At 38.8% G+C, this 27,305-nt stretch overlaps 2 protein-coding genes across 4 annotated transcripts in view; one reads left to right on the forward strand and one right to left on the reverse strand.

Moving 5' to 3' along the window:
- The window catches only part of LOC100158370 (uncharacterized), a 19,083-nt gene extending 17,057 nt beyond the window's left edge, over positions 1-2,026 (reverse strand). The window contains 1 exon segment of the mRNA NM_001127815.1: positions 1,858-2,026. Within this exon segment, the coding sequence (NP_001121287.1) occupies positions 1,858-1,891 (34 nt within the window). The 5' untranslated portion in view covers positions 1,892-2,026.
- Positions 2,027-18,649: 16,623 nt separating this feature from the next.
- filip1.L (filamin A interacting protein 1 L homeolog) overlaps positions 18,650-27,305 on the forward strand; it is an 89,416-nt gene continuing 80,760 nt past the window's right edge. Inside the window, exon 1 of one of the 3 annotated variants that reach the window (XM_018240584.2) lies at positions 18,650-19,025. The gene's annotated coding sequence lies outside the window, so the exon portion shown is untranslated. The remainder of the gene's footprint in view (positions 19,026-27,305) is intronic. The other 2 variants (XM_018240585.2, XM_018240587.2) reach the window with 2 other exon arrangements.

Consider the following 27,305-nt stretch of genomic DNA (forward strand, 5'->3'; position numbering starts at 1 on the left):
TCTTCAATTGCTTTTAATCTTTTATTTTTGACTGTTTTTTCAAAAGTTGATACTGTTTCACCTTATGTATCAATTTAGAAGTTTACAGGGTCACTGAACCCTCACCCTTCCTGAAAACAACTGAACTGAATAAAGTTTGTAGAAGGTGAACAACCCCTTTAACAAATAGCTATGCCTTCCGAAATTCTATGGACAGAATAAGAACAACCTCTTTAAGTCAAAAAGATGAGAAGTATACATTTTCTTATTAACCTGTTAAGCAGAGATCTCACTAACCATCAAATAATCAGACCACAACTAACTGGGCAAAAATAAACAGTTTGGCCAGTGCTGTACCCTATTACCACTTAAATAGCAAGTGCTGATGTCAGGGCTCAAGGATTCGCCTTCCCACAGGACAATTTAAAAGGACATTTGCAATATAGCCAAATCACAGCATATTCAAAGAATCATGCTACAGCCAAATTCATCAGATAATTTTGAACATCTTAAACATTTGTTCCAGCACCTCTCTTGCTGGATTAATGAATGTACAGGTATGGGATCTCTTAAGTGGAAACTCGTTATCCAGAAAACTAAAGGCCATCTCCCATAGACTCCATTTTAAGCAAATAAATAAAACCTTTTATCTGTAATAATAAAACTGTACCATGTACTTGATTCCAATTAAAATATAATCAATCCATATTAGTGGTAAAACAAGCTTTGCCACCAATGGTGATCCAAATTATAGAAAGAACCTTTTCCAGCATTCCCCAGGTGCCAAGTACTATGGATAATACATCCGACATCTGTACATGATAAAAAAAAAAAAGTATAAAGCCATAAAATATGGTGATGGGTTAGCATAATAGAAAATACACGCTTTAGAAGTTTCCTGTTTAGTTTACACCACTTTTAAGAGCATTTTTCCAGCGTAATTAATTTTACACAGCATAATAAATAAGCCCCTTAGCTTCATGCACATCCATCTTCTCCATGCTGTTGCAGCAAGGAACATCGCCTCTTATTGCACACTGCATACTTTCCAATTCACCATGTACTGATATTGGTATGCATGCAATTTAAATATCAAGAGATGCAATATGAATCCAGTAGATAAGCACCTCTGCCCCAATGCTAGCAACCCATAAAGCAGATATTAGCTGGCACCATACTCTGTGCCCCACAGTTGCAGGCTGTAGCTTTTTTGCTGTTGTTGTATGACTGTTGTTGTTGTGCTTCCTCCTCTCTTGTACAAAGGACGGTATGCCGAAAGGATCTGCAAGATGTAGAAGCATTCCAACCTTACATAGCAGACATTTCTCACTGTTGTGAGCCACGCAGTAAAAAAATGTATATATAGACCTTTAATCAGGCAGTGTGCCCAGTATAGGCGGAGTTCTATATTTCACACCAGGTCTATAACATGAGCCTACAGTACAGTTCTCCAGTTGGTGTAGCAATACAAGAGCCAGTTTCTCAGGTGACAGTGGCAATGCTTGTTACTTAATTGCAGACTGGATATGCCTGTCTGTAGCCAAGCACCATGTAATACCTATAACAAACTGACAGCTACAAAGAAGTTACAGAAAAGAGAAACATTGCAAGGCCTAAAAGTTGCACTCTCTGCACACACCACACACACAATCTTCTGCAATGACTGGACACACGTCTATATGCAATAAATACAAATAACTCGTTTGTACAGCCTCACAACCTGCACGTCAGCTTCAACCTGCTGGTTTTCGTCTGTTGTTTAACTGCAACTCACGGTATTGCCACACAATACGCTTTCACAAGCTCTTCAGGTAGTGCAGGGGAAGAAAGTGACCAATATAAGGGCACCATTTGAAGAAGAAAAGGCCTAGCTCTCACCTTCCAGAAGCTGGCTCCCTCCGCCGCCCGCCATTTTTCACTTCACTCCATTGCCGTGAGGATGCGGAGAAGGAGGCAGAGTAGGGGCGAATAGCAGCCGGCTGCCTGCGAAGGGAAATTAAGGCCAAAAGGAATCAAGTCAACGCGAAGCTTAGAAAACAGACAGGCCCCAGCCGGGAGAAGCTAGAGGGAGGAGGAGCCGGATCCACTTTGGCCGAGCGACGGAGGTGGAGCTTGCAGACTGTACGGCAAGCATTTTAGGACATCATTATGAGAACATACGCACCTGCGCTGTCCTAAAATGCTTGCCGTAACTAGTAAGACTGGCTCTGAGGCGACTCATAGGTGATGGAAGGCACCGCAGCGCCCTCTATTAGTCAGGAGGATCCGTCTGTGTTCTCTTGCCATGTTGTGCCCGTACGTCGCTAAAGTAAAACAATCGCACTGAACAAGGACGTGCGACTGGTTTGCGCTGCAGGGAGGGATAGTTTGGGAATGGCAGGCAGCTGGAGGACTTTTTTTTTTCCACGCCAGCTTTGAAAGCGTTACACAGGGTGCCCTTATTCAGGATTCTTATCGTTTCTAGGGGTATATTTATCAAAGAGTGAAGGTAGAGGTCCTTTAGAGTCAAATTCCCCCACTCTTCATTCATTTCTATGGGATTTTGAAAGGCGTATTTATCAAAGGATGAACTTTGACCCATTAATAAAAATCCCATAGAAATGAATGGAGAGTGGGGGAATTTCACTCTAGAGGACTGTGACTAACTCTAATTTCACTTTTTGATAAATATACCCCCCTGGTGTGGCTGTTTATGTATCTGGCTTTAATGCTCCTTATCTCTGGCCCTGTCGGTGGGACTAAAAAAATGTATCAGAAATTAGTGGTTTAACAGGCTTTCTGCTACATTGTTTCAGGAGCTAGAATTAGCAGTGCAGAAAGGGAGAGAAAACACTTTTCAATTAGCAATTTAATTTACACATTTCATGTTATATGTGATAAATGTAAGTTGTTTAGGGTTTTGTTTTCCCTCAGTGGCAAGGTTGTATTTTTGGGTTTAATTTTTAGGCACCCCAAGTGATCATATTTACTTACCTGACACCCAGGGCCGGTGCTCCTATCAGGAGGAAACTGCACCAGACCAGGGTTCTTCCAGTTAGCACCACAGACAGAGCAGTCATCTTCCTGCTTCTTTGCTCTTCAAATTTCCCGGTTCAGACACATGTGCAGTAAAACAAAATGGCCAGCTTTTCTGTTAAAGTTTGGCTTTTTGCTCTACTGCAAATGCCCAGCCGCGAGGAAAAAGAAGAAGCAGGAAGAGGATTGTTCCGGGTGCTCACTGTAATAAGCCCAGGCCTGTGCAGTTTACTGCTGATAGGAGCACCAGTTTTGGGTGTCACCTAAATAAATGCGATCACTTGTGGGTCAGAGTCGTTTTAAGGCCTTGGTGGGCCCTGGGTAAAGCACTAACTGGTGGGCTCTTATTATTACCCTGTCGCGCGTAGCAGATGGCACAGGGTCAATTGCATGTATAAATACGCACATATTCATATTAGGATAACACAGGGGCTATTCCATGTATAAATACCCCCAGAATTCATAGTAGGATGGCAGAGGGACAATTCCATGTATAAATACCCCTATTATTCAAAGTAGAATGGCACAGGGGCAATTCCATGTATAAATATCCAAAGAATTCACAGCAGGATTGCACAGGGGCAATTCCATGTATAAATACCCCCAGAATTCAATGTAGGGTGGCATAAGGGCAATTTCATGTATAAATAACCCCAGAATTGTTTTTTTTCCGGAGAACATGAGCTTTTAAATCTGCCTTTTCATGTATTTCCACCTCTGCAAAAAAAATCGTAGCGCTAAATACCAAAGTAAAAGAAAAATTCCTATTTTTCATTGTATATGAATTTATACCAGAAAAACATTTCATTTCACGCATGAAAATCCAACTGATTTGGAAAGCCTCATGTCTCTCGAACGTGCCAATACCAGATATGTATAGTTTTAGGGAGGCAAATCGATCGGATTCAATTTAGACTGATCATTCACTGTGCTTCCGTCCAATGAAGACAATAACTTATAGGAAAAGGAGTGATGAATTCAGTCGGACGCAGTGGGTTGCTGCAAAAACTGTGTTTTTTATTTTAACACAACATGTTTCGAGCTGTGCTAAAGAGCACAGCTCGAAACATGTTGTGTTAAAATAAAAAACACAGTTTTTACAGCAACCCACTGCGTCCGACTGAATTCATCACTCCTTTTCCTATAGTTTTAGGGAGATTTAGGACTTCTGTTCAGCAATAACTCCCGGCAGTATATTAATGAACTTTGACAAGCCGCACCTTCGCTTCCAGTGGGAGAAATGCTGCAGAATGTAGAATCTAAATTCTGTGGCATTTAAAAGGTTATGGGAACTGGCCAACAGGGAGATTTGTCACCCATGATTATTTATGCGCGACTGCAGGCGACAAATCTCCCAAAAATGCATATCCATTGGAAATCACTGGTGTTAAAACCAACATATCGCTAAGTTGTCTGAAGTTTCCTCCAGAGGCAACTTTGGGCGTCTTCAGAAGAACTAAGTGATTGTGCTAAGTGATACGTTGGTTTTACAGCAGGTAATTTCAGTTATTTCCAATGGAGACGCATTTTTGGGAGATTTGTCGCCTGCATCACCCACTGCTCTAAAGGCAGCTGTTGGATAATCACTAATGTCCCACAGATACTGCTGTGAAGTTTATCAACTAATGTAGCAAATTGTAACAGTTCAGAATCTGCACCTGGATTACTCAGATGCCAGACTGAAATACCAGATACAGGAACATTAAAATGGCAAAAAATATAAAATGGAAAGCATTTAAAAAAAGTCTTTATTTCTTTTGAACAATCTTAAAACAACTGAACTGAAAAAAGTGCTTGGAAGGTGAACAAAACCTTTAAACTACAGAGATTCAAATTACTGAAACCTCCCTAATCCAGAAAACTCTAGTCTCACACGTGCCTAGGGTGCAATGGATGGGGGGCACTGGGCACAATTTTCCTCTGCCAGTCTTCCCCTAGGATTGGCCCTTCTGTCTGGTTCACCAAATCTCACCCTCTGGAGATACGCAGGTTGACTTTTGTTGGAGGATTTGTTGTGTGAGTTGTGGGAAGGGGTGGTATGTGGTTTTAGCCAGTGTCTTAAATAGTTTTGGGAGGATTGAATAGGGCAATTGGGGGAGGGGCATGCCTTGGGTGTGCTCACATGTAGGCCTGGCACTATTGTCTACCACCTATCCAAGCGCTTAATCGCAAGTATCTAATTCTGTTTGAGACAGTTTCATATTTTGTAATGACAATGTATCTTCCAAGGATTAAAAATGGACACAAAATTGTTCAGAACTCTTGTGCACTAGAGCATTGACCACATGGATAGAGGAATAGAATGATGCATGATGCTGTAACTGGTCTAAGGTGATTTTCATAATAGAGAACTAAGACTGCAGTTTTCTCTCATTATTAAACAGTACAAACTAATTAGGTTTTATTATGTTTACACCTTAGAGATAAACATTTGTGCTTGAGGTATAATACATACTATTAATACAGTATATTACATACTGATTGTGCCAGCCAGGCTAAATGAAGGGGCCAGGGGGCTGAAACTTTGCCCTTTAATAAAACACTGTTTTCACAAATTGCAGTGTGCCACTGGATTTTTATTCTATGCAAGTATATGCGGGAATGTTACTACAATAAGAACCAGGACCTCAGACAGAATGCTTACATCTATAGAATAGAAATATCTGGTATGTCCGTTCAAATTAATTATTTACATTTTTTTTAGTGTTTAAAGGTTATGGGGATTATCCAGTTTTACATCAGACAACCATGCATTATATGGTAAGGGTTACAGTGTAAAGGAAAGTATTAAATGTATCATGTTTGTCACATCACTGCATTCCATCGTACAAAGAGTCGTGAAATAACTGTACAAAAAGAATGTATTTTTCAGCCAAAAATGTCTACAATGCAGCCTTTCCTCCCACTGATACAACTGAAGTATATCTGTACCATTTGCATGGTGCTTCTGTGGCTGTAATATGCTCTCTGCTTGGACACAAGCATTACATTCTTCTCTTAAACTTGGTCAAAGCACTCTTTCAGGCACAATTGTAAGATCCTTGCAGGAAATCAAAACAGTTCATCACTCAAGAGCATTTCTAAGGACTGAAAGAAATCTTCTGGATTGTTACCTTCAGAGTTCAATGCCTGGAAAATTTTGGAAGACTGTAGCAATTGCTGTGGTAAGCAAATATTATAATATTGGGATTATGAACACCTCTTGTTTTATAACCGTCTCTTTTATATAACAAGTTATATCTTCTATATCAACATTTATTTTGTATAATCACCAAGTCTGACTTACAGCAATAATATATAGGTCAGTATATTCTCCTTTGTAGGCAAGGAACGTTATCACAAAGAAAAACCTTTATGGATAGAAGTGTTGATATTGAGGTTGGTAAGAAAAAACATGCTTTTAAGACATTCAAGTTAGCCAGGAGAGTGGCAGACAAGCTAAAATAGAGATATAAGGGTATTGCAGCGAGGAATAAAATTAATCCAATTTTTTTAAACATGTAAATCAGACAAAGATCAGCTGGTTGATGATACACAACTGAGGAACCAGCTAATGAAGGTTTCCTTTTTATTAGGTCCAATTCTAATAATATAACTATTACTGCATGGGTGACTCAAAAGAGACTTGGTAATTCAAAAAAGACTTAAACATGTAAACAAAGGTCCAGGACGAATGGTACTCATCCCAGAGTCCTAAATGCGTTTAGCTGTGTGATTGCTAAACCTCTTTCCTTAATTTATCAGGATTCCTTGATGTCTAGCATGGGGCCGGGAGACTGGCCAATTGCTAATGTGGTGCTGCTATTCAAAAACCGATCCTGTTCTCAGCCTGAAAACTTTAGGCCTGTTAAGCTGGCCATACATGCGCAAAAATTCCATGTATAGGGTCTGAATAATTGTCCCAACGATTTTCGGACCATGGCAAGCGGTCATTTAGTCAATCGCACAGATAAGAGAATTTCTGTTAGATGACTAATCAATAATATCTTTGCATGCATTGCCCGACACTATCCATAGGTGACAACCACTATTATCTCCAGGACCTACTTTTTGTATGATTGTTGTCTGTCATTAAACATTGATTTGGTTTTTTTTTCAGACTTCAGTCCTACAGTTTAAACGTGAATGTTAGTTTTAGAGTATTGCATTAAAAAGTACAATCCACATCCAAACATTTGCAGTACAACAAATAAAAATCGGAACATGTGTATGGTCTGCTTTGGTTTGACATCAGTTGTAGGAAGGCTTTTGGATGGAGTTAAAAGAAACAAGATACTTGATTACATGGCAAATCACAATACTATATGAGTTTATGCCAGCATGGTTTTGTGTGTAATTTAATTGCCTTTTATGAGGAGGTAAGCATGAACCTAGACTCTGGGATTGCAGTGTATGTGATCTACGTAGGGCAGTGGCACACGAGGCTACTGGGGGAGATTAGTCGCCAAAGTCTTTCCGGCTTTCTGAAGTCGCTGGAGTTTCCCTGTGAGGCAACTTCAGAAAACGAAGCGTTCCAAGTGTTATCCCTCCGACAATTTACATTCTAGCCGTCAGGAAGGCATTTAGGGGAGATTAGTCGAAGAAGAGTCGATTTGTCGCTGGACGACTAACCTCCGCCAGTTGCCTTGTGTGCTACTGGCATTAGACTTGGCTAAAGCTTTTGAAACAGTACCTAACAGAAGGTCACAGGTTAGTAATATTGGCCTGTAGGTCCGGACTGAGAATTAAAATAGGCCCTGGCATTTTAGGTACACAGAGGCCCAAACAGCCAACATAGAGGCCCAATCAGCCCACACAGAGGCCCAAACAACCCCCACCAACCCACTAAATAATGACTTTCTATGGCACCTTACAGTAGCCCCTCTGGCCTCTTGCCAGAACTCACAGATTGCCAGTCCGGGCCTGTTGGTCTGGAACATAATATTTGCACTTGGATGTAGGATAGATTACAAAAAGAGGTGGTAAATAAAGAATTTCTGTTCCTTGGTCCTTTGCTGTTTAAATTGTTTATAAATGACCTTGAGGTGGGCTTGAAAGTGCTGTCTCTTTTGCCTCTTTATATGTCCTTGGTAAGGCCTCCCCTAAATATGCAGTGCAGTTATGGGTTTCAGATATTAATAGGGTTGCCATCTGTCCGGTTTGGACCCGGACAGCCCGGTATTTTGAGGGGCTGCCTGGGTCTATACTTCCTGCCCGGTTTTCCAAATAAGTAAAACCTGGTGGGATTCCCTTGATTGACCGATCGCCGTGTCATAGCCCCACCCACTGACATCACAGGTCTGCCCACTGAAGTCACAGACACGCCCACTGACGTCACAGACCCGTCCCCCACCCGGTCTCAGTCAGACATAAAGGTGGCAACCCTATATATTAATGAACTGGCGAGAGTGCAGAGACTTGCAACTAAACTGGTAAAAGAAAAGGCACTTGCAAGGTGACATGATTACACTTTACAAGTATATTAGAGGACATTATAGAAAGCTGGGGATCTTTTTACTCTATAGAAAAGATCACTGCACCAGAGGCCACGCTTTTAGACTAGAAGAACGGAACTGTTATTTGAAGCAGTGTAGGTGGTTCTTCACAGTGTGGGCAGTGAGGTTGTGCCCTGCTGGGCGATGTTATTTAGTTACTAGATAGAATAGGAGGACAATTAAAAGATGTGTTTTTCTGCTGGCTGAGGCTAGGGCCAGACGGAGCAAAAATCAACTATAAAGGTTTCCAGATGCGAGCAGACAAGATTCGGCTAGCGGTCAGGGGCTGAAATCAGCCTGTGGATTATCTCTGTACAAATAGGATAGTTTCATCTGGCAAAGCATGTGATTATCAGTTAGCAGATAAGTGTCCCTATAGCTTTAATACATTACACTGTGCTGATCTTACCTTTTTATTCAGCCCTGCAGCACCCATTACTGAAGTGAGTTGCTTACTGATAAAGCTACTGTCCTCGCTCTGTTAGGAGTTAGTGTGGGGGTGTAGCTACGTCCTGTTAGGCTAAGGACAAATGTGTGCAAGCCTACTAGGAATTATCATCACCTAGTAAACTAACCTTTAGTTAATAGACAATATAATGTATGGTTATACTTGGAAAAATATTATTCTGTTTTAGGCAAGGGCAACTGTATAATCTAGGCATTGTACATAAATATTATATTTATATTGATATAAATCAATAATCTCAATCTAGTGTCATTTTCAAAAGAACATGGTTAAAAACAAATACTTCTTTATTCACTCACTCATACGTACATGGAAGTATCCAATGTATTACCACAAGATGGTACTGTACTCACAAACTAAATTACATTTCTCTTGAATATAATGCTATGTTATATATTTTTATTTAGGTTTTGATACAGATGTGTGGTAAATGCTCTTCCCATTGGAAAATAGAACTGTATATCCAAATTATGAACATAATCAAATATCAGATTATGGATTCATTAATGACTGGGTATGTAAGACTTTGGCACAGCAAAATAAAGTAGAATAACTGCTCCCCTATGTTATTACTGCAGCGCTGCATATCCACATAATCAAATATCAGATTATGGACCCATTAATGACTGGGTATGTAAGACTTTGGCACAGCAAAAACAAAGTAGAATAAGTACACCCCTGTGTTATTACTGCAGCACTGCATAGCCACATTATGAACATAATCAAATAGATTATGGACCCATTAATAACTGGATATGTAAGACTTTGGCACAAACGAAGTAAAATAACTGCACCCCTGTGTTATTACTGCAGCGAGTTCATTACTTTTCTTTTATCCTAGACAGGAATAATATACTCAAGCTAAAGTTCAAGCAGTCAGTACAAAGTAACCAAGTAGTAAGTACAAATATTGAGTTTTATTTCGAACTGTACCTAAAAAGGGGTTGTGCTTCTACAGATCGTGCACAAAACATGGTAGCATAACACCATAAACGTAATTATGTATAACCATTTCACCATGCCTCTTTTGTGGTAGAAACCCAGCGTTAGAGTAGTAGGACTGCATATATGTTTACAAGCAATAATCACAAGACTATACCTTGTATCTCAAGAACCATTTTACTATATTTTCAGACTTAAAGTTAAACATCCCAACACTGTTTCCTCATTAATGCACAGAGGGAATATCAGGTGCCCAAAGAGGTTGTGATTAGTAAGAAAGTACACCTATAAAAATAGGTTTATTAATATGCGCTAACACTGGCCATTGATTTATTATGAGGGGCTGGACTTCTTTTTTGTAAGAAGAGAGTGAGGTTAAATAGTATGCATTTGCGTGTTATTTATTGATACTTTTGTGTAGAATTATTTTGTATAATATTTTGTCACTTTTTAAATAGAGTATACTTGTGTCTTATTTATTGTGGAAATAACCGTATGTTCCAACATTTGGTTCCATTTTTTTAAGAAGTTCTTAGATATTACATTTTCAGCATTTTTACACTGGTAAGAGAAACTGTGTCCAGGGTCGGGCGAGGGCCAGCAGGACTGACCTACACAGTTATAATAACTGTAATAATAATATCTGAGTTATAATAAGTTCACAAGATCATTTACAAAAAAATTCAGATACTTCTAATAAATGCAAGTTTCTATGCTAACTGATTGCATTTAATTACTGTATATACTACTAGTGCAACCCTTCCTGCTGATTTTATTTAGAAATTTCTGGGATTTTTCACATGATCTGCTTAACATAAACTATAATTTCCCTTTAAAAAGCAGAATGCTAAGCCAAAACATTTCTACAAAAGCAAGTGGAGGAAAGTCATTTCTCTTAAGTTGCAAAATATGATTGGGGCCTTTATGTTCTCATCGTGCTTTCCAGAAATGTTTATAGAACACAGTACATATGTAAAGCTTCAGAAAAAAAATCATATTCCTCCATAAATAGTTAAAAGCCTTTTACATAGTACAAGGCTTGCTACGTTTTTCCTAAGAGTTTTGTTTATTATCTTTATTTATGAAGCAATGACATGTTTTTCACAGTGGTTTACAGACTCACTGGAGTTTACGGTCTGAGGTCACAACACACTAGGGTTAATTTTCGGGTTCCCATATGGAGTTCAATGCCTTGCCACTGACAGCGAATTACAAGCTGTCAGGCCCATCTTGCTCATATGTCTGGGCATTTATGTGGGCAGTCTATGGCCATTCACGTGCTTTCCCCTCTACTTGTACAGTTGAGCATTTGCTGTGGGTAGGGGTGAATGTGCTTTGTGTATAGGAACCTCTTAACACTCCAGCACTTTTACCCTTGCCCATAGTAAATTATACCCATTATCTGAACATTACATTTTGTACGCTATAAATTCCCAACATTCACAAAGCTCTTCTGTCCCAACATTTTCATCAACCCATACCCTTTGCAACATACTGCTAAATACTGATTTTCTTGCAACTTGAGTAAGCTTTAGTAGCTTCTTCACATCATTCACTGCTTTCATCAGTTTGGAAAGTTAGCCTCATAAATTCCTCCACAAAATCAGCAACCCCTGCCTGTCCTGCAGTTTTTTTTTAGTAATCAATATAAACCATTCCTCGGATAAGTGTAGGCCTCTACAATTATGGTGAAGATAAAAATATATTGGAAGCAGTGTGGTATATCACGTGTCTGACCCATGGTAATCCTTAAAAATGTCAACATTGTCTGTACAATGAGTTACCATATATCCATGCCAACATAGGCTTTTCCCTGTATTACTACTTATATACTTGGTTTTTATGCTTATCCAAAAAAGTATCAAGCAACATGAAGGCTTTAAGTGAGATTTCCAACATAAATTCTTGCTGCTCCAACTAATTTTTTCTGAAAAGTGAAAGTTTATTTCCTTTGCCTTTAAACAATTGAGCAATTGTATGATGGCTTCCCTACCTCAATACAATCTATATAATGTTATAGATTCGTTATAGATCATTTTATATATCTGAAACAAATGCTAAAGACCTTCCATTTATTAGACATAGAGATATGTAGCTAGATATGAAAAAAGATGCTTGGGAGAGTACAAGAAGAATTATATGTAGCTCGTGTTGCAAGATTTCAACCCAACATGTAAATATGTTAGTGAGTACTATGTTAGTATGATACAGCAGCAAAATCACCACTCAATCTATGGGGTGAGGAGAAGGTGAATACTATCTTGGCTATGCTTTCTAAAGGATTTTAAAAGTTCACAAGTACACAGATATGTTCATATATACCTATGGCTAGTGAAAAAAACGGGAATTTCTTGAGATTTATTATACCCCGATGCTGTAAAAATACCCTGATGATCCAAAAATCAACCATCCACCTACCATTGCTAACTTCCCCCAAAAACTCAACAGGTCTGAACGTATCAAGTTTTTGGGAGAAGTTAGCAATGGTAGGCAGGTTAAGCAGAGGATCAGTAGCAAAAAGACAGGGACACCAAGTCTTCAGGCAAAACACAGGTTTATTTATCCAAGCCTTTCCCAACATAAACATACAGGAATACAGATAATTAGTGTTTCAGCATCATTCATTCAAACTTTTCCCCCTCTCTGAGGTTCTCATCATTCAGAGCGGCTTCCACCTTCTGGAACATTAAGGCTTTTCTCAATGCCCTTCTGACTTTCCCCTCCAGGGACACAAATTCACCTTCTGGCAGCAGCACACCTCCCTCAAACACAAGGAGGTGTCTACAGGGCCTCACACTCTTCTCCAGCACAAGGAGGTCTCCTGCAGCATAATCTGACATCTACATGTAGCTGGGGCAGCTGAAAACACTAAATGGAGAATTGAATGGAGGGCCCACCCTGCTCTCCTGCATTTACTCCAGGGACCCATCTATCAGGCTTTTTCCTTAGCCTGCAAAATAGCAGCCTTACTTTCTGCAACAACATACATTTTCCCTGGAGTTAACAGTTTACAGTCTCTTACAACACTTAAGGGGTTAGTTATCAAAGGTTGAGTTGTTTTTTCCCGTAAAATTCAAGTTTTCGTTTAATTAAAAACTCGAATTTTCAGGTGAAAAAAAATCTCAAATTTTTCAAGATTTATGTTCCAAAGCTGGAAATAGCTGAAAATACACCAGCTAAAACCTGTTGAGGTCATGTAGAAGTCAATGGCAGAGGTTCCTTCAACCATTTGAAGATGTTTGTAGCCTTCATGATGTCTGAGGTTTTTTGTGGTTTGGGCTTGTAAGCTCGATAAAAACCTCACAAACTGGGCCTTTGATAAATAACCCCCTTAAAAACTATGGGGAAAATTCACTAACCTCCGGAAATTCGACAACGATGGCTTCGCTCACATCGCCACACTTCGCCAGGCGAAAATGCGCCATGACAATGCTAATTCCCTAAAATGCAATGTTGCCTCCAGGGTGCCGAACGATGGCAAAGTTTCGCTAACGTTAATTCAGCAAGCAAAGTGAAGTTGCGCTAGTGTTGGCTAATTTACATATGGCGGGAAGCTAAATTTCAATGGACGTATATGTTGCAGCAAATACATTACACTGCACAAGCCCAGGGAACCTTAATAAAAGAAAATAGAGTTTTATATTGCCCTACACAAGAGCCCAGTGTATAGTTTATGTGCCATATGTTAGAAAATGTAGGGGGGAAGCTGGGTACCCTAAAAAAAAATTACGATCTTTTGCAGCCTATCACCCTGAAAAACTTGGGGCTTAGAAAAATTTTCAACTATTTTTGGAGGAACTCATAACTACTCTATTGCACTTCGCCTGGTCTGAGGTGGCGAAGGCAAGTCTGGCGCAAGAGATAACGTTCATTAAAATACGCATCTTAGTGAATTTGCGTAGTTACGTCCATTCACCAGAACGAAAATTCGCCTGGCGCTAGAGTGCGAAGTAACGCTAGAGTCTATCTCCTTCGCTAGCTAATTTTCATCAGCGTTAGTCACTTCATCCTTTAGTAAATTTGCCCCTAGATGTTTTCATGCAAAATAAAATGCTGATTGGTACAATATGTTTAGTTATTAGATACAGATTCTTTATCCAAACAAGTGAGGGTATCGGGGGCTTTATACACTTTGTTCTACACAGCAAAGAAATGCATTTGCTACCACTTGAAAAAGAATCAAGCAATATTGAAATACTAAAATTGTGTATATATGTAATATCTTACACAGGAGTTGTATTTTTGCATTCTTATCCCATTTAAAAGGAGATTCTGGTAACATGCATATGTGTGTCATTCGTAGACCTTCAGAAATACTATCTGTATGGAATCTGGAAAACATCTTGTATAAAAGATGAAATATTCTGTCTGAATTCTGGCTTCTTTCAGCTAGTGCAAATAGTGAATAAATATGCCATCACTCAGCCTTAGTGAAAGTATGTAAGTTCACTAGACTAAACTGTGCATATGGGTCCCAAAACAAGATGTGCTTCTTGGCAAGTTAAAACAGATAAAATAAACTGTAACCCAAAAACACAAGAGTTACATAACAATATATTACTCTCATAAAGCCTCCTTGCTTACTTAGATATTCTAGTTATTATGTTCTGATGTTTGAAGACGTAAACAGAAAAATCCCTGCATAATACAGAAAGCATTTAGTACAGGGAACCATATTTGGTCACATATGTGTAATGCTTTTTTCCGAATAGTACTCCAAATGCCAGCGATAACTCAGAAATACTAATATGACGCTGAAAAAAAGGATGGGGTCAAATACCTTTAGGCTCCCTCTCTAATCTAACTGCCCAACATGCAGTAGAGTAAAACTGTGTACTAGACCTGCCAATATAATATAAGGCTACACCTCAATAGAAACGTGAGCAAGATTTCCACTTTTTCTTTAAAATTTTGTAACCAGTATATATGCTTTCATTATCTGACCTGTACATTGCGTAAGGCAAAGAGACCAATAAGCAGAAATACTGACACTTTGGGGCAGATGTATCAAGGGTCGAATTTCGAGGGGTTAAATCCCTCGAAATTCGACTGGGGAATAGAATCGAATAGGGAATTCGGGCGAATTTACGCGCTGGCGAATATTCGAATGGGCGAATATTCACCCGGCGAATAGACGCACGATTGAATTTTCGATCGAAGGATTTTCATTTGATCACATGATCGATCGAATGCCTTTTTATTCGATCAAAAACTTAGAAAACAAGCCTATGGGACTTTCCCATAGGCTTTTAAAGCAATTCGGTAGGTTTAATCTGGCGAAGTAGGCAGTCAAAGTATTTTTAAAAGAGACAGTACTTCGGCTATCGAATGGGCGAATAGTCGCAGCATTTTTTCGCTCGATCTATTCAAATCATTCTACTCAGGCGAATTTACGCCAATTCGATAGTTGAGGAGCACAAAAAACTACTCGAAATTCGAGTATTTTTCCCTCTATTCATTCAACCGAGCTTGGTGAATGTGCCCCTAAATAACAGTTCCAGTGTTTTTCAGTGCGTATATATGGTAATTGACAGAATCATCATAAATGCGTCACTATAACAGGTGCAAAATGTTACTTTTAACATAATGTGAAGTCTACTTGTGTAATGAAACAATACAAGGTTAAATAGAAATTTTGTAATGGAAAAATGGTTATAAAATGTAATAGAAATCCTTATCTCATTCATTAAATGGATTAAAGAGTAACAAGAACATACTGCCATATGTATCTGGAGACATATTCCAAAGCTGGATATTATTAAAATAAAAAGCAATCCTATTTATTAACCAATGTCTCCATCCCCTGTGTTCTATCTGTTTGACTGTTCATGAACTTAGGCATCTGGAGTAAGTTAGTGTCATTTAAAATGTGAGTATTGGTGTTTTGATTATTTGGATAGGATAAAATGTAACTAAAAATGTGTGTGGGCACAAACAAAGAAAAAACTTCATGATATTTAAAAAATATGTTATTTATATTTGTGGTTAAACCATCAGTGGTTTGCATCTGTGTGCACAGAGGTCCAGTGGCCAACTTGCGTATTCCTTTCTAATGGAATATTTTAATTGCTGCCCTCCTATGAATTGTACAGGTATGGGACCTGTTATGCACAATGCTTGGTGCCTGGGTTTTTTTTTTCTTAATTGGATTTTCATACATTAAGGGGCACATTTACTAAAACTTGAATTGATCTTTTTGGAAAACAACTCTGACCAAACTCCCTTCCACAATATTAACTCATTTATATACTCAACAAACTTGAGCATCAAATCGTATGATTGACGCTCCGAAAACTAATTTTCAATGCAAAAACTCGACTTTTTCAGATCATCAAATGAAAACCACAATTTTTGTTGGATTATCCAGAGCAGATCACAATGCCAAGAAACACTTCAGGGACATCTGCGATTGACTTCTACATGACCTTGACAGGTTTAAGATGGCGTATTTTCTGATTTTTAGCAGCTTTGGGATATGATAAATCTCCAAAAAAAAATCAAGTTTTCTTTCCATGGAAAATTTGAGTTTTCCCCCTAAAAACTTGATCAGAAGAAATCGAGGTTTAATAAATGGGCCCCAAGTCTACTAAAATATCCTTTAACATTAATTAAACCAATAGGATTGGTTTCTCTCCACTTTTGATGTAGAAAAAGCCTGCAATGTCATGATTCCAACATTCAGCAACATGCTTATTTTTTCTATTTATTTTCCAATGATATTCTTCTCTTTTAGCCCTGTGCACTCCCTAGTTTGTGTGTTTGAATGATGAACAAGAAAGGGGCATTCCAGATGCTGCCCACCTACTGCTTCCTATGAATGCAGCACTGCCAAATAGAGAGTGACCGCTGCATTCAGAGTGTGAAACAATTCATTGCACTGCAGTATAGCAGTAGGCAGTACTTATAGAGTGGCTTTTTGCTGGGGTGCAAAATGGCTTGCATACTGGGAATTTAATTTACTGCTTGCAGTACTGTATTATACTCAATGCAGTGATATATTTTGCTCTGTGCTTAGGCTTTTGGTAGTTACTTTCAATGTTCCTGCTATGTCTACATTTTAAAAACTGTGTGCACAGGTCAGAATAAATGCAAAATGTTGTGTTTTCATACAATATTTTTTGTATGCACCACAATATGATACAATACCAGTGTCGGACTGGCCCGGTGGGCCCCAGCCCTCTCTAAATTTTTATATTTGAAAGAAAAAAAATTTTCCCCACGCTGTGTAGCGCCGCCTGCGCATGCACACCGAGCGGCTTCCTTGCTGAGCCGGCGCGTCACAGTGGGGGACGGGTGGCCGGAGGGCTGCATTAAACAGGGGGGTCCAAGAAAAAACTTGCTATTAGCATCTTGCTTCCTGTATTGAAGGATTTACAGTATATTATTTAGCAATTGAACTTCCATCATAACAAAGTAAAAAAAGAAACAATTGTTGTTTAAGACTTATCACTAAATTGAGTCTTACACAGTTTTCCCCATGTACTGGACACCGTTTAGTAGTGGTTTAGTTCCTATAACAGCAGAAGGCCTGGGCAAACAAGCAGAGCAGGGGATCGACTGGCAGGGAGATGATCATCCCAGGAGCCACTAACATTGGAAGACAACAGGTGGTGATCTTGTGTCTGTTGTTGTCCTGTGACCTCCAGCCTCCCCAGAACTGCTTTGTGGTGTGCCAAATTGGCCCTCATGCAATCCTGCAGTCCCAGAACAATCTGTTGCTTGTCTGTGCCCCAATAATTTACATACACACAATGATTTTATTTATGTATTTATATTTTACTGTAGCACATTTGCAGCACACCTTTGTACACATGCACACTATTTTAGCTTGTGTACAAACACACGTTTTCACACTTTTTAAAACTGCTTTGAGTGATGTTTTGCTTATAAAGTGGTTTTATTTAGCACTGTGACTAATGTAAGTACTGAGCACATTTTGAACCCAGTGCGTTTTTTGTGCACGTTTACTGCATCTTTGAATTAAGTGCTTATTTTACCAGTAAAACATCCATTATACAGTGAGACTAGTGGACCTGGGGTTTTGACCACCTTTCTCACTGTGAGACATTTATCCTCTTCCCTTCGGCAATTTATGGAACTTTTCAGTCGGTACGAATAGCAGATGGCTCCAACTGTACATGCTCCAAATAGTTCAGTGTCGGCGGTCCCTTACAGAAGAAGACAGAAGATGTGGAAGATGGCACCCATGAGCTCTACTGTACTACTCTGCATAAATAAGTGAGCATGATATTCAGGGACACCTTTTGGAATAAGGTGCAGGGAGAAAGCAGGGAGGGGGCTATCTATCGTAGTAGATGGGGTTTATTTGTCCTTTAATACACACTGGCAACAGTTACTAGGGTACTATTAACAAGAATGTAACATATTATTATTACCAAAATTCTGTAGACAATCTGCATTTGGTAATAATGATAATTTTATATTCTTGTGTTACATTATTTGGCCAGGATTTTTTGTTACATGTGCTACACTGATACATTATTTATCATACAAAAAAGATTTAAAGGTTTTGGGTTTGCCAGAAGTTCGAGACAGTGTAATCTTTTGCAATAACTATAATTTATTAACAATAGCAAAGTTGCACATTACAAGCTCTGGGCAGTTATCGTGAAGTGTCAGTGATAACTTATAGCTGATGTACAACAGCACCAGGAATGCTCCAACATCCTCAGCTGTTGACAAGCCTGACCATCTGAGAACACCAGTTATATTTAGCGCAGTACAACCAGCTCCACAAAGTCTCTGGCTTCACAGTGCCCAAGGAGACCAAAAGAGAGGAAACGTTATCTCAGAACCCTACTGCCAAGCTCCCAACACCACCTAGCAACAGCAGGGGAGGGAAAAAAAAACGAAAAAAATTCCTTCATCCACAAATTTAGGTGGGTGTATCTGTGACCTCCTACTTCTCTATTAGGATATTTGTGAGAAGGGATTGCATTGTACCATTTCCTGCATGAATTGTGCTTCTGGCAAAATCAGCTCAGTGAGACAGGCCAATAACTGTGTGTGCTGGATGCTTTCTCACACTGTAAGACTGACCGTGACTACTACTATATTTATTCTGGGTTTCAAGTTAAAACTAGGGCTGCGTGGTGGATCCACTCACTGGTACTGCACAGAACAGCTAGGTAAGGCAAAACTGAATGTTATTGCACATTTATTGCATATCTATTGCTCATGATTTGTATTTTTATGTTAAATCTATGAAATGTGCGTAGTCTAGGATTGATGAATATGTTTAGACATGCTATAAATGCATTTTCAGACACACAAACAGGCATAGTTTGTGTGTATGTGTGTGTGTGTGTCTGTTTACATACTCATATTTCCCTCCCACACAGTATACATAATAAAGCCATGTGTGTATATGTTTTAAGCACACACTTTACGTTACTACAATGTGTATCTGATCAGATCATTTCAACTCAAGCACTTTATTGTACTGTATTTTATAACCTGGGAGAAAAGCCCAATAGTCTTGCCAGCCGGCAGTCTTTAGGATTTAACTACTTTCTCACAATCCATTTCCTATTTTCAAGGGCAGATGAGTAATAGGGATGTGTGAAAGTAATGGAAAATATTCTGAAATATATAAATATTTAATAATAACTTTATTATGCCGGTTTTATTTGCCACCATAAACAGACACTTGTCTCTCTGCCTAAAAAGGGGTCTCTACCTTAAGGGCTAGTCCACACGGGGAGATAGCGACGCGTTTGCGGTCGCGGCGACAAAGCGCCGCGACAGTCGCCGCGACCGGCGCAGGCGACAGTTTTGTATGGGCGCCTATGTAAAAACGCCTGTGCTAACCACACGAGGCGATGCGCTTTTCAACAGTCGCCTGAAAAAGCCTGGCGAGGCATTTTCAGGCGACTGTTGAAAAGCGCATCGCCTCGTGTGGTTAGCACAGGCGTTTTTACATAGGCGCCCATACAAAACTGTCGCCTGCGCCGGTCGCGGCGACTGTCGCGGCGCTTTGTCGCCGCGACCGCAAACGCGTCGCTATCTCCCCGTGTGGAATAGCCCTAAAAGGGGTCCTATGCTTGATAATAAATCTCAGGCAATTACATGGTTTCATTTTAATTACCTGTGTCATAAATACTGGGTGCCCAAGTGTCCCTGCATTCTGCTTGGTCCAACTTGTGTTGGCAGTAATTATTAGGATAATTTGGACAGTTATCTCATGGAAAAGGTTTTCATTTTTTTAGCAATTCAAATCATTGAATGAAGTCCAATTGAAAAGTTGCTTAGAATTAGCCATTCTATACCATACTAAAAGTTAACGTAAAGGTGAACCACCCCTTTAAGTGGAAACATGTTATGTTAATGTTCGCTCCAGTGTTACTGTGTTCGCCTTATTTTTCTATATCTGAATATAAGCATATGATTATTTTATAATTAAATGTTTTAGTGGCTGGAGTCTGGACTGGGAATCAAAATAGGCCCTGGCATTTCAGGTACACAGAGGCCCAAACAGCCCACACAAAGGCCAAAACAGCCCCACCAGCCCAATAAATAGAGTCTGTCTATGGCAACTTACAGCAGCCCCTCTGGCATTTGCCAGAACCCACAGTTCAGGATTGGTGGAGTGTGCAGTCCAGCTTTTATCTTTCAATGCTTTACCACATACTCATGGTCAGGGCCTCAAGACTCAGAGCCATGATGTTAATGGAAAGCAACATGTAAATTCCTTATTTTAATTAACCATAGTTTTAAGCATAATATTATTGTTAGTTGTTCTAAAGTATTGCATGATTGTATACGCTTTGCTGGAGCCTATATTGTTCCAGGACATTTAGGGGCACATTTACTAAGCTCGATTGAAGGATTCGAAGTAAAAAAACTTATAATTTCGAAGTTTTTTTTTGGTACTTCGACCATTTAATAGGCTACTACGACCTTCGACTACGACTTTGACTTCGATTCGAACTAAAAATCGTTCGACTATTCGACCATTCGATAGTCGAAGTACTGTCTCTTTAAAAAAAACTTCGACTACCTGCTTCCCCACTTTAAACCTACCGAGCTTCAATGTTAGCCTATGGGGACCTTCCCCATAAGGTTTCTAAGGTTTTTTTGATAGAAGGAAAATACTTCGATCGATGGATTAAAATCCTTCGAATAGTTCGATCGAAGTATTTGCGGTAAATCCTTCGACTTCGATATTCGGAGTCGAAGGATTTTACTTCGAGGGTCGAATATCGAGGGTAATTAACCCTCGATATTCGACCCTTAGTAAATGTGCCCCTTAGACTATGGACAAAAGTATCTCTTAATCTGCACTCTGTAATTTTACTTCAAATTTTTATCTTTATTCAATTAATTTGAGGTCATCCAGTTCATCAAATATTCAAAAGTTAAAAATGAATTAATGCATATTTACAATGAACAATTAATTTACCTTGTAATTTGCACATACATTGTTTCTAATATGTTGTAAAGTGCATGATTATACAAAATCACTTGAAAATTCATCAACTTGCATATAGAAATTCATTATCAAATTCATATGAAATTAAGTTTACATTAAATACACCTAGGGGGTTATTTACTAAGTTCGGAATACCTGAAAAATCCGGTAAATTCGTGATTTTTTGTGTTATAATAGGCTTTTAAAAAAATCACAATTTTTTTCAGAATTTATTAAACCCCGAGGGCTATAGAGGCTGAATATAAAAACACGGCGGTTTCGGCAATTTCACTATGTTTTCAGAGCTTTTGGGTGAAAACACCGAAAAATTTGGTGTTTTCAGGGAAAATTCATGAAAAAATTGTGAAAATCTGAGCTTTTCTCGCAAAGGTGATTTTCGGGAAAATGTAATAATAAATAAGCGTTAAAAACCCGAGCGGCTTAGATCAGAGTTTGTAGCAGCTGATATTGAGATAAATTCAGACCTTGAAAAATAAACCCCCTAGAATTCATCAGTGCATCCATTACATACAGTCCCATGAGAATTCATTGACAAGTCCAAATTACTTCTGTTAAAAAACACATGGAGGTGGATATTGGCCCAATCTCTATCCACTGTGTTAGAGAAAAAACCCACTTCACACCAATATATATAGATCAATGTCAAATTGGGAGTGGGACTCAGGGTAGGACTACATGGATGCTTTCGGTGCAATCTGACGCGCGGCGACAAAATGCCTGCGAGAAATCACATGCAACGGATGCAATTTGTGGCAGGCATTTTGACGCAGCACGTCGGATCATGCCAAAAACATCCGTGTAGTCCTAACCTCAGTTGTAATAATTTATAACTTAGATATGGCATTCATTTTGATTATTGAAACCAGCAACTACCGTTTTTTTTGAGGGCAGAAAAATGTTTGCGGCAGTTCCGTTAAGGGGTCCGGTTAGGTTGTGTGAAAACGATGATAACGTATTAGTTTGGGAAGCAAAAAAACGTTTTTATTAATTTTCATAGCATGTTATACAATTCTTGGACATGTTATATGTCTAATTATTCGTACATATTGTTCATTGATGTTATAGTACATGCAGTAAATTAAGGAAAAGATTGAAGTAGACGTTTATAAAATAGTATATTTCCATGGAGTTAAATTTAAAACTAATACTAAAACAAAAACAAACTCCGAGTTCAATTACAATCGTATCAGGCTAAGTTGTTTACCGTAAGTAGGATGTCAAAAGCCTGTTAGTGTGGTGACTCCTGGGGGGTGATCTTGTAGTTATTCCAGTCCATAAAAGTGTATTCTGAATATATTGGTTTGTTTCTTGTAGTAGTGGGTTATCCCTTAAGATTTCTGTGTCATACCATGTTGTGTTTATGAAAGTGTGAGTGGTTAGGTATCTAAATGGTGAGGGAAGATTGTTTAATGTATGTGGTCCAAGTGAGGAAGAATTTTTTAGCCTGTTGCTCTTTTTTAGTCATAGCTTCCAGCCAGTCCATATGAAAGATGTAGTGCAATTTTTGTTTGTAAGTATGACTGATGGGGCTTCTGTTGAGAGCCATTGATGGAGACGCTGCTGCCAATCTAGCCGCTAAATGTTTTTCCCCTTTAAATTTGGGTATTGCTGTACAGTGCTAAATAGAGCCCAATCTATAGTTGGTTGGATTGGTTTGTTCGCTATCTGCATCCAATAGGAGGTTACTTCCGGCCAAAAACTTTGTATTTTAGGGCAGGACCAGAGCATATGTAAGAGATCAGCTTTGGGGGCCTTGCATCGAGTGCACCTGTCTGAGGGGAGATTTCCCATTTTGAACCGTTTTTCAGGTGGAAGGTATGAATTGTGGAGGATTTGTAATGCCGTTTCTTAAAAAGACAGTTTTTGTTTGTGTGGTCTTTTACCAGGCTTATTAATCCTCTTTTCCCATAGCTGGCCTTTCACTTTTCCACTAAAGCAAATGGATGAGGAGAGGGCCGAATACCTCAATGCCTCCCACGCCAGTGCGCGTTTCACCGTATTTGGCTTTGTCAGTGGCACTTCTTACTAAAGTTGCAGCAAATTTGGACCACAGCTTCCAGCCTCATTGTGTTAATGAATGGCAGATGCATAAATAATAATATTTGTTTTCTGGCATGTCCTTGGAGCCAGAAGTTGTTGATGGCAGAGTTCTACTCAGGAAGCCATTATGTGAAAGAGAAGCAGGAACTAATGAGATATTTCACCTACTGCATGTCTTTCTCTTTCAAAGGAATCTTGAGGGGGATTGTATACCCAGACTATGGTCCGCAGATATGAATGTGACTGATTTAGCTCTCACAGGAATGAAATTCAGTGGTGCACCTGTTGATGTGCACATAGATTTAAAGCACTGCATGTCAAAGAGATTGGGTGCTTGCTATTGTCAGGATGATGGTTGGTGACTGGGCTGCTCTGTCAGTGTTGCAATGGATGGCCAAACACCATGACCCATTAACTAGAGTGGAGCCTGCAACTGCTGAATATGTTCTGATAGTAGTGTATGGCATCTCTGATTTGCACTGAACTATAAAGTTACATTTGAGGTAGAAATTCAATTCAATGAACATTAAATTAAAGAGTTTTACTTTTGATAACTATGTCATATTCCTATAGCCAATACTGTAAATAACTAATCAGCATTTTGTACCTTTAGATGTGCAGAAGTAATTATTATGGAATTGGATTAGCAGTTAGAAGCATGGAAGACAGGGAACACTGGTGCAGTAAATTGTGTTGTGGTTTCACATTCCTGAGATTGCCACAGAGAATCCTTATCATCTTATTTCAAGATACACTTGTGAGAAGCATTCTAGAACAGGTGCCAGGGGATACTTAGCATGTTAGCAAAGAGTTTAGCTTTAAAGCTTAGTAGCCTGTTTTATAAACAGGGAAGTTAAAAATAAAGAAAAAAATACATTATACATCGATACACAGTATGTTTGGGCAGAGACATGCATGCAGTGTTTATATGTGGTCCTTACAACGAGAACCAGAGAAGCCTTTCAAGTGATAAAAGGTTACATGATATCCTAATAAAGGTCAGGTACACAAAGCACATCACAGCGGTGCATAACCAAGGGAACCCACAAAGCTATATTGCAAGTGATAAAACCTGGAATCCTGGGGTACTGAGACCATGACACATTGGTGCAATAAATTGTGTTGTGGTTTCACATTCCTGAGATTATCATCCTACTTCAAGACTGGCATGCTAGAAAAATTCTAGGAACAGGTGCCAGAGGATACTTTGCATTTTAGCAAATGGCTTAGTTTTAAAATAGTTTTTAAGGCAGTTTTTACAAAATTAATTTAGAAAGCAAAACAGTATTAAAACATTACCGCCTGTATTCTCAGCGTGGTCATATCAGGGGCATATCAAGGTGGGCATATATCGGGGAGAGATCAGCGGATCTCTGCATGTATGGCCACCTTTAGTCGCATTATAATATAATACAGCTAGGGGTTATGTATTAAAAAAGGGAATAGTTGTAACACGTTTAGTTACCTATAGCAAGCAATCACCTGTAAGAACCACAGATCTTATTGGTTGCTATGGGTTACTGCACATTGGCACAATCTATTACATATATGGAGATAAGGGGAATAATTACAAAATATATATATTTTTACAAAAATACACAAACATGTATATGATTAATTTCACATTTTAATTTTTAAAATACAAAAATAATTAGTACTTATTCACACTTGTTTCATTACATACGTAACTTTCCTCAATTTATATATACTGCAGGGTCACAGTAAAATGTTTCTATTAAAGAGGTTGTTCACCTTCCAACACTTTTTTCAGTTCAGTTGTTTTCAGATTGTTCACCAGAAGTAAAGACTCTTTCCAATTAATATCTATTTTTTTTATTTCTTACGGTTTTTCCAAAATATAAGTTTAAAGTTTAATGTCTCTATGTCTGGTGTTCAGTAATTCAGGTGCAGACTCTTAACAATTTTGTAACATTTAGTGGATACATTTCTCAGCAGCATCTCTGGAGAATTAGCAACTATTGTATCAATTCTAACAGCTGCCTATAATGAAACTCGGTGATTCTCCTCAGCAGGGACAAAGATAAGAAATGTATCAACTAAATGTATCCATTTAGAACAGTTTACAGGGTCGGTGACCCCCCTCCCAGAGCTGTTTTAGAAGGTAAGAAATTACACTTTACACTTTTTAGAAAAACAGACATACATAGAAAATAGAAAGTAATTGGAAAAAGTCTTTATTTCTGGTGAACAATCAGAAACCAACTGAACTGATAAAAGTATTGGAAGCTGAACAACCCCTTTAATTGAATCAGAGCCTTTGCACTGCTGCCAGTGTACATATGTACACAATGTACACTTGGATTTTAGCTGGTTTTCACTTTTTTGGAGCATATTTATCAAGGGGTAAAACTGAAGCTTTGCCACAGCCTGCCCATTTGAAAATCCATTGCTCTCTGTTCACTTTTATGGGATTTTATAGGCATTTTTATTAAAGGGTGAACGTAAGATCAAATATGCCCATAAAATATCTATAATATATACAAGTGAATGGAAAGCTGAGAAAACTAACTCTGGCAGACAGTGGCAAACTATGATTCAGCAACTGATAAATATACCCAATTGTCTCATATCAGTATTCCCCAATCTTCCTATTTTGCCTAATAAGGCATAGTTTTCCTAATATATTTAATGAATAACACCACAGAAAATGTGCCCATACCTTTTTCTCTGGGTTCTTATTGCACATTCTTAATTTTTTGCCATAACTGGCTTGTTGGTTTGCTCTGCTGGTTCTAGACAACTTGGAAGCCTTTTGGATTTTTGTGTCAGTAGTTAAACTGTATGGATCTACCAGTGAAAATGTTCAGAAGTGGAATTTCTGGATACATTGGATAAAATCTCATGAGTATGTCACTGTTTGTATTAAAATTAAATACATGCAAATTAATGGGCATATGCAAATTAAGGAAATGGTCTCCAAAGCTGCAGATTCAGTGCTTAGCCAAAGATTATACTGGTTTATGCAGTAAAATGTAATGGAAGCCTCCATTTGCTCATGATTCTTTCTGAATGCCCTTTGAGTCAAGTGTTTCAATTGTAAGAACTCTAACTGTGCACATAGGTGATATGCCTATAGAATCTCTCAAACTTCCTATTGTCCCATAACATTTTCACCTCAGTGAAGCACACATACAGTATAGTCAACTTGCAACGGCTGAGGCAATGACATGAAGAAACAAGAATTCTTCATCAGAACCCCATCAGATTTGGTAATTTTTATCAGTTCTGTCATTGTCCATTACACTTTGGTATGATTGGGTTAAAATGATGGTGTTGTATCCAGCAGTCTATTCCGGAACTTAGGAGACCATAAAACTCCTTTGATGGATTGCCAGTTGGATAGCCATGTTCTACTTGATCCAATCAATTACCTTGTGCAGTGACTTCACCAAACAGCATCTGCATTATTGTTCTTTTTGTAATTACCTCCCACTCACATAACTTGTATCGTATTTCTGTTTTACGAAAAGAGAGCGGGGGGGGGGAGGGAGTGGTGGTCAATACTTAACTTTGGAAGAAAAGGAAAAAAAAAAGAAAATATTCAACTACATTTTAGTTACTATATATGTTCATTGTGATCAGACTAAATCTTCTACAACATTGTGACTCTATAACAGAATTAAACTAGCCCTAATGATGACTGAGGAGAGCAGCAGTGTAGAATTGTTTACTTGTAAATACTGTAGTAATGGTCATCTGAAGTGCTTTGAAAAATTAGGATTGTGTTATGAACTAATGATGTGCGGGCCGATCTCGCACCTCCGGTTGCGGGTGGGGGGTGGGTCCGGGTTGAACTCTTCTTCCTGCTCGCCCTGCCCGCCACCTTGCACTGCCGGGTTTCTGACTTCTGGCTTCCTTTTTTTTATAGACGCGCGCCTTATCCCCCCCCATCCTGTTTTGTGATGTCATCGGCGGG

This window comes from Xenopus laevis, chromosome 5L, assembly GCF_017654675.1.
Source record: "Xenopus laevis strain J_2021 chromosome 5L, Xenopus_laevis_v10.1, whole genome shotgun sequence".
Classification (NCBI taxonomy): Eukaryota; Metazoa; Chordata; class Amphibia; order Anura; family Pipidae; genus Xenopus; species Xenopus laevis.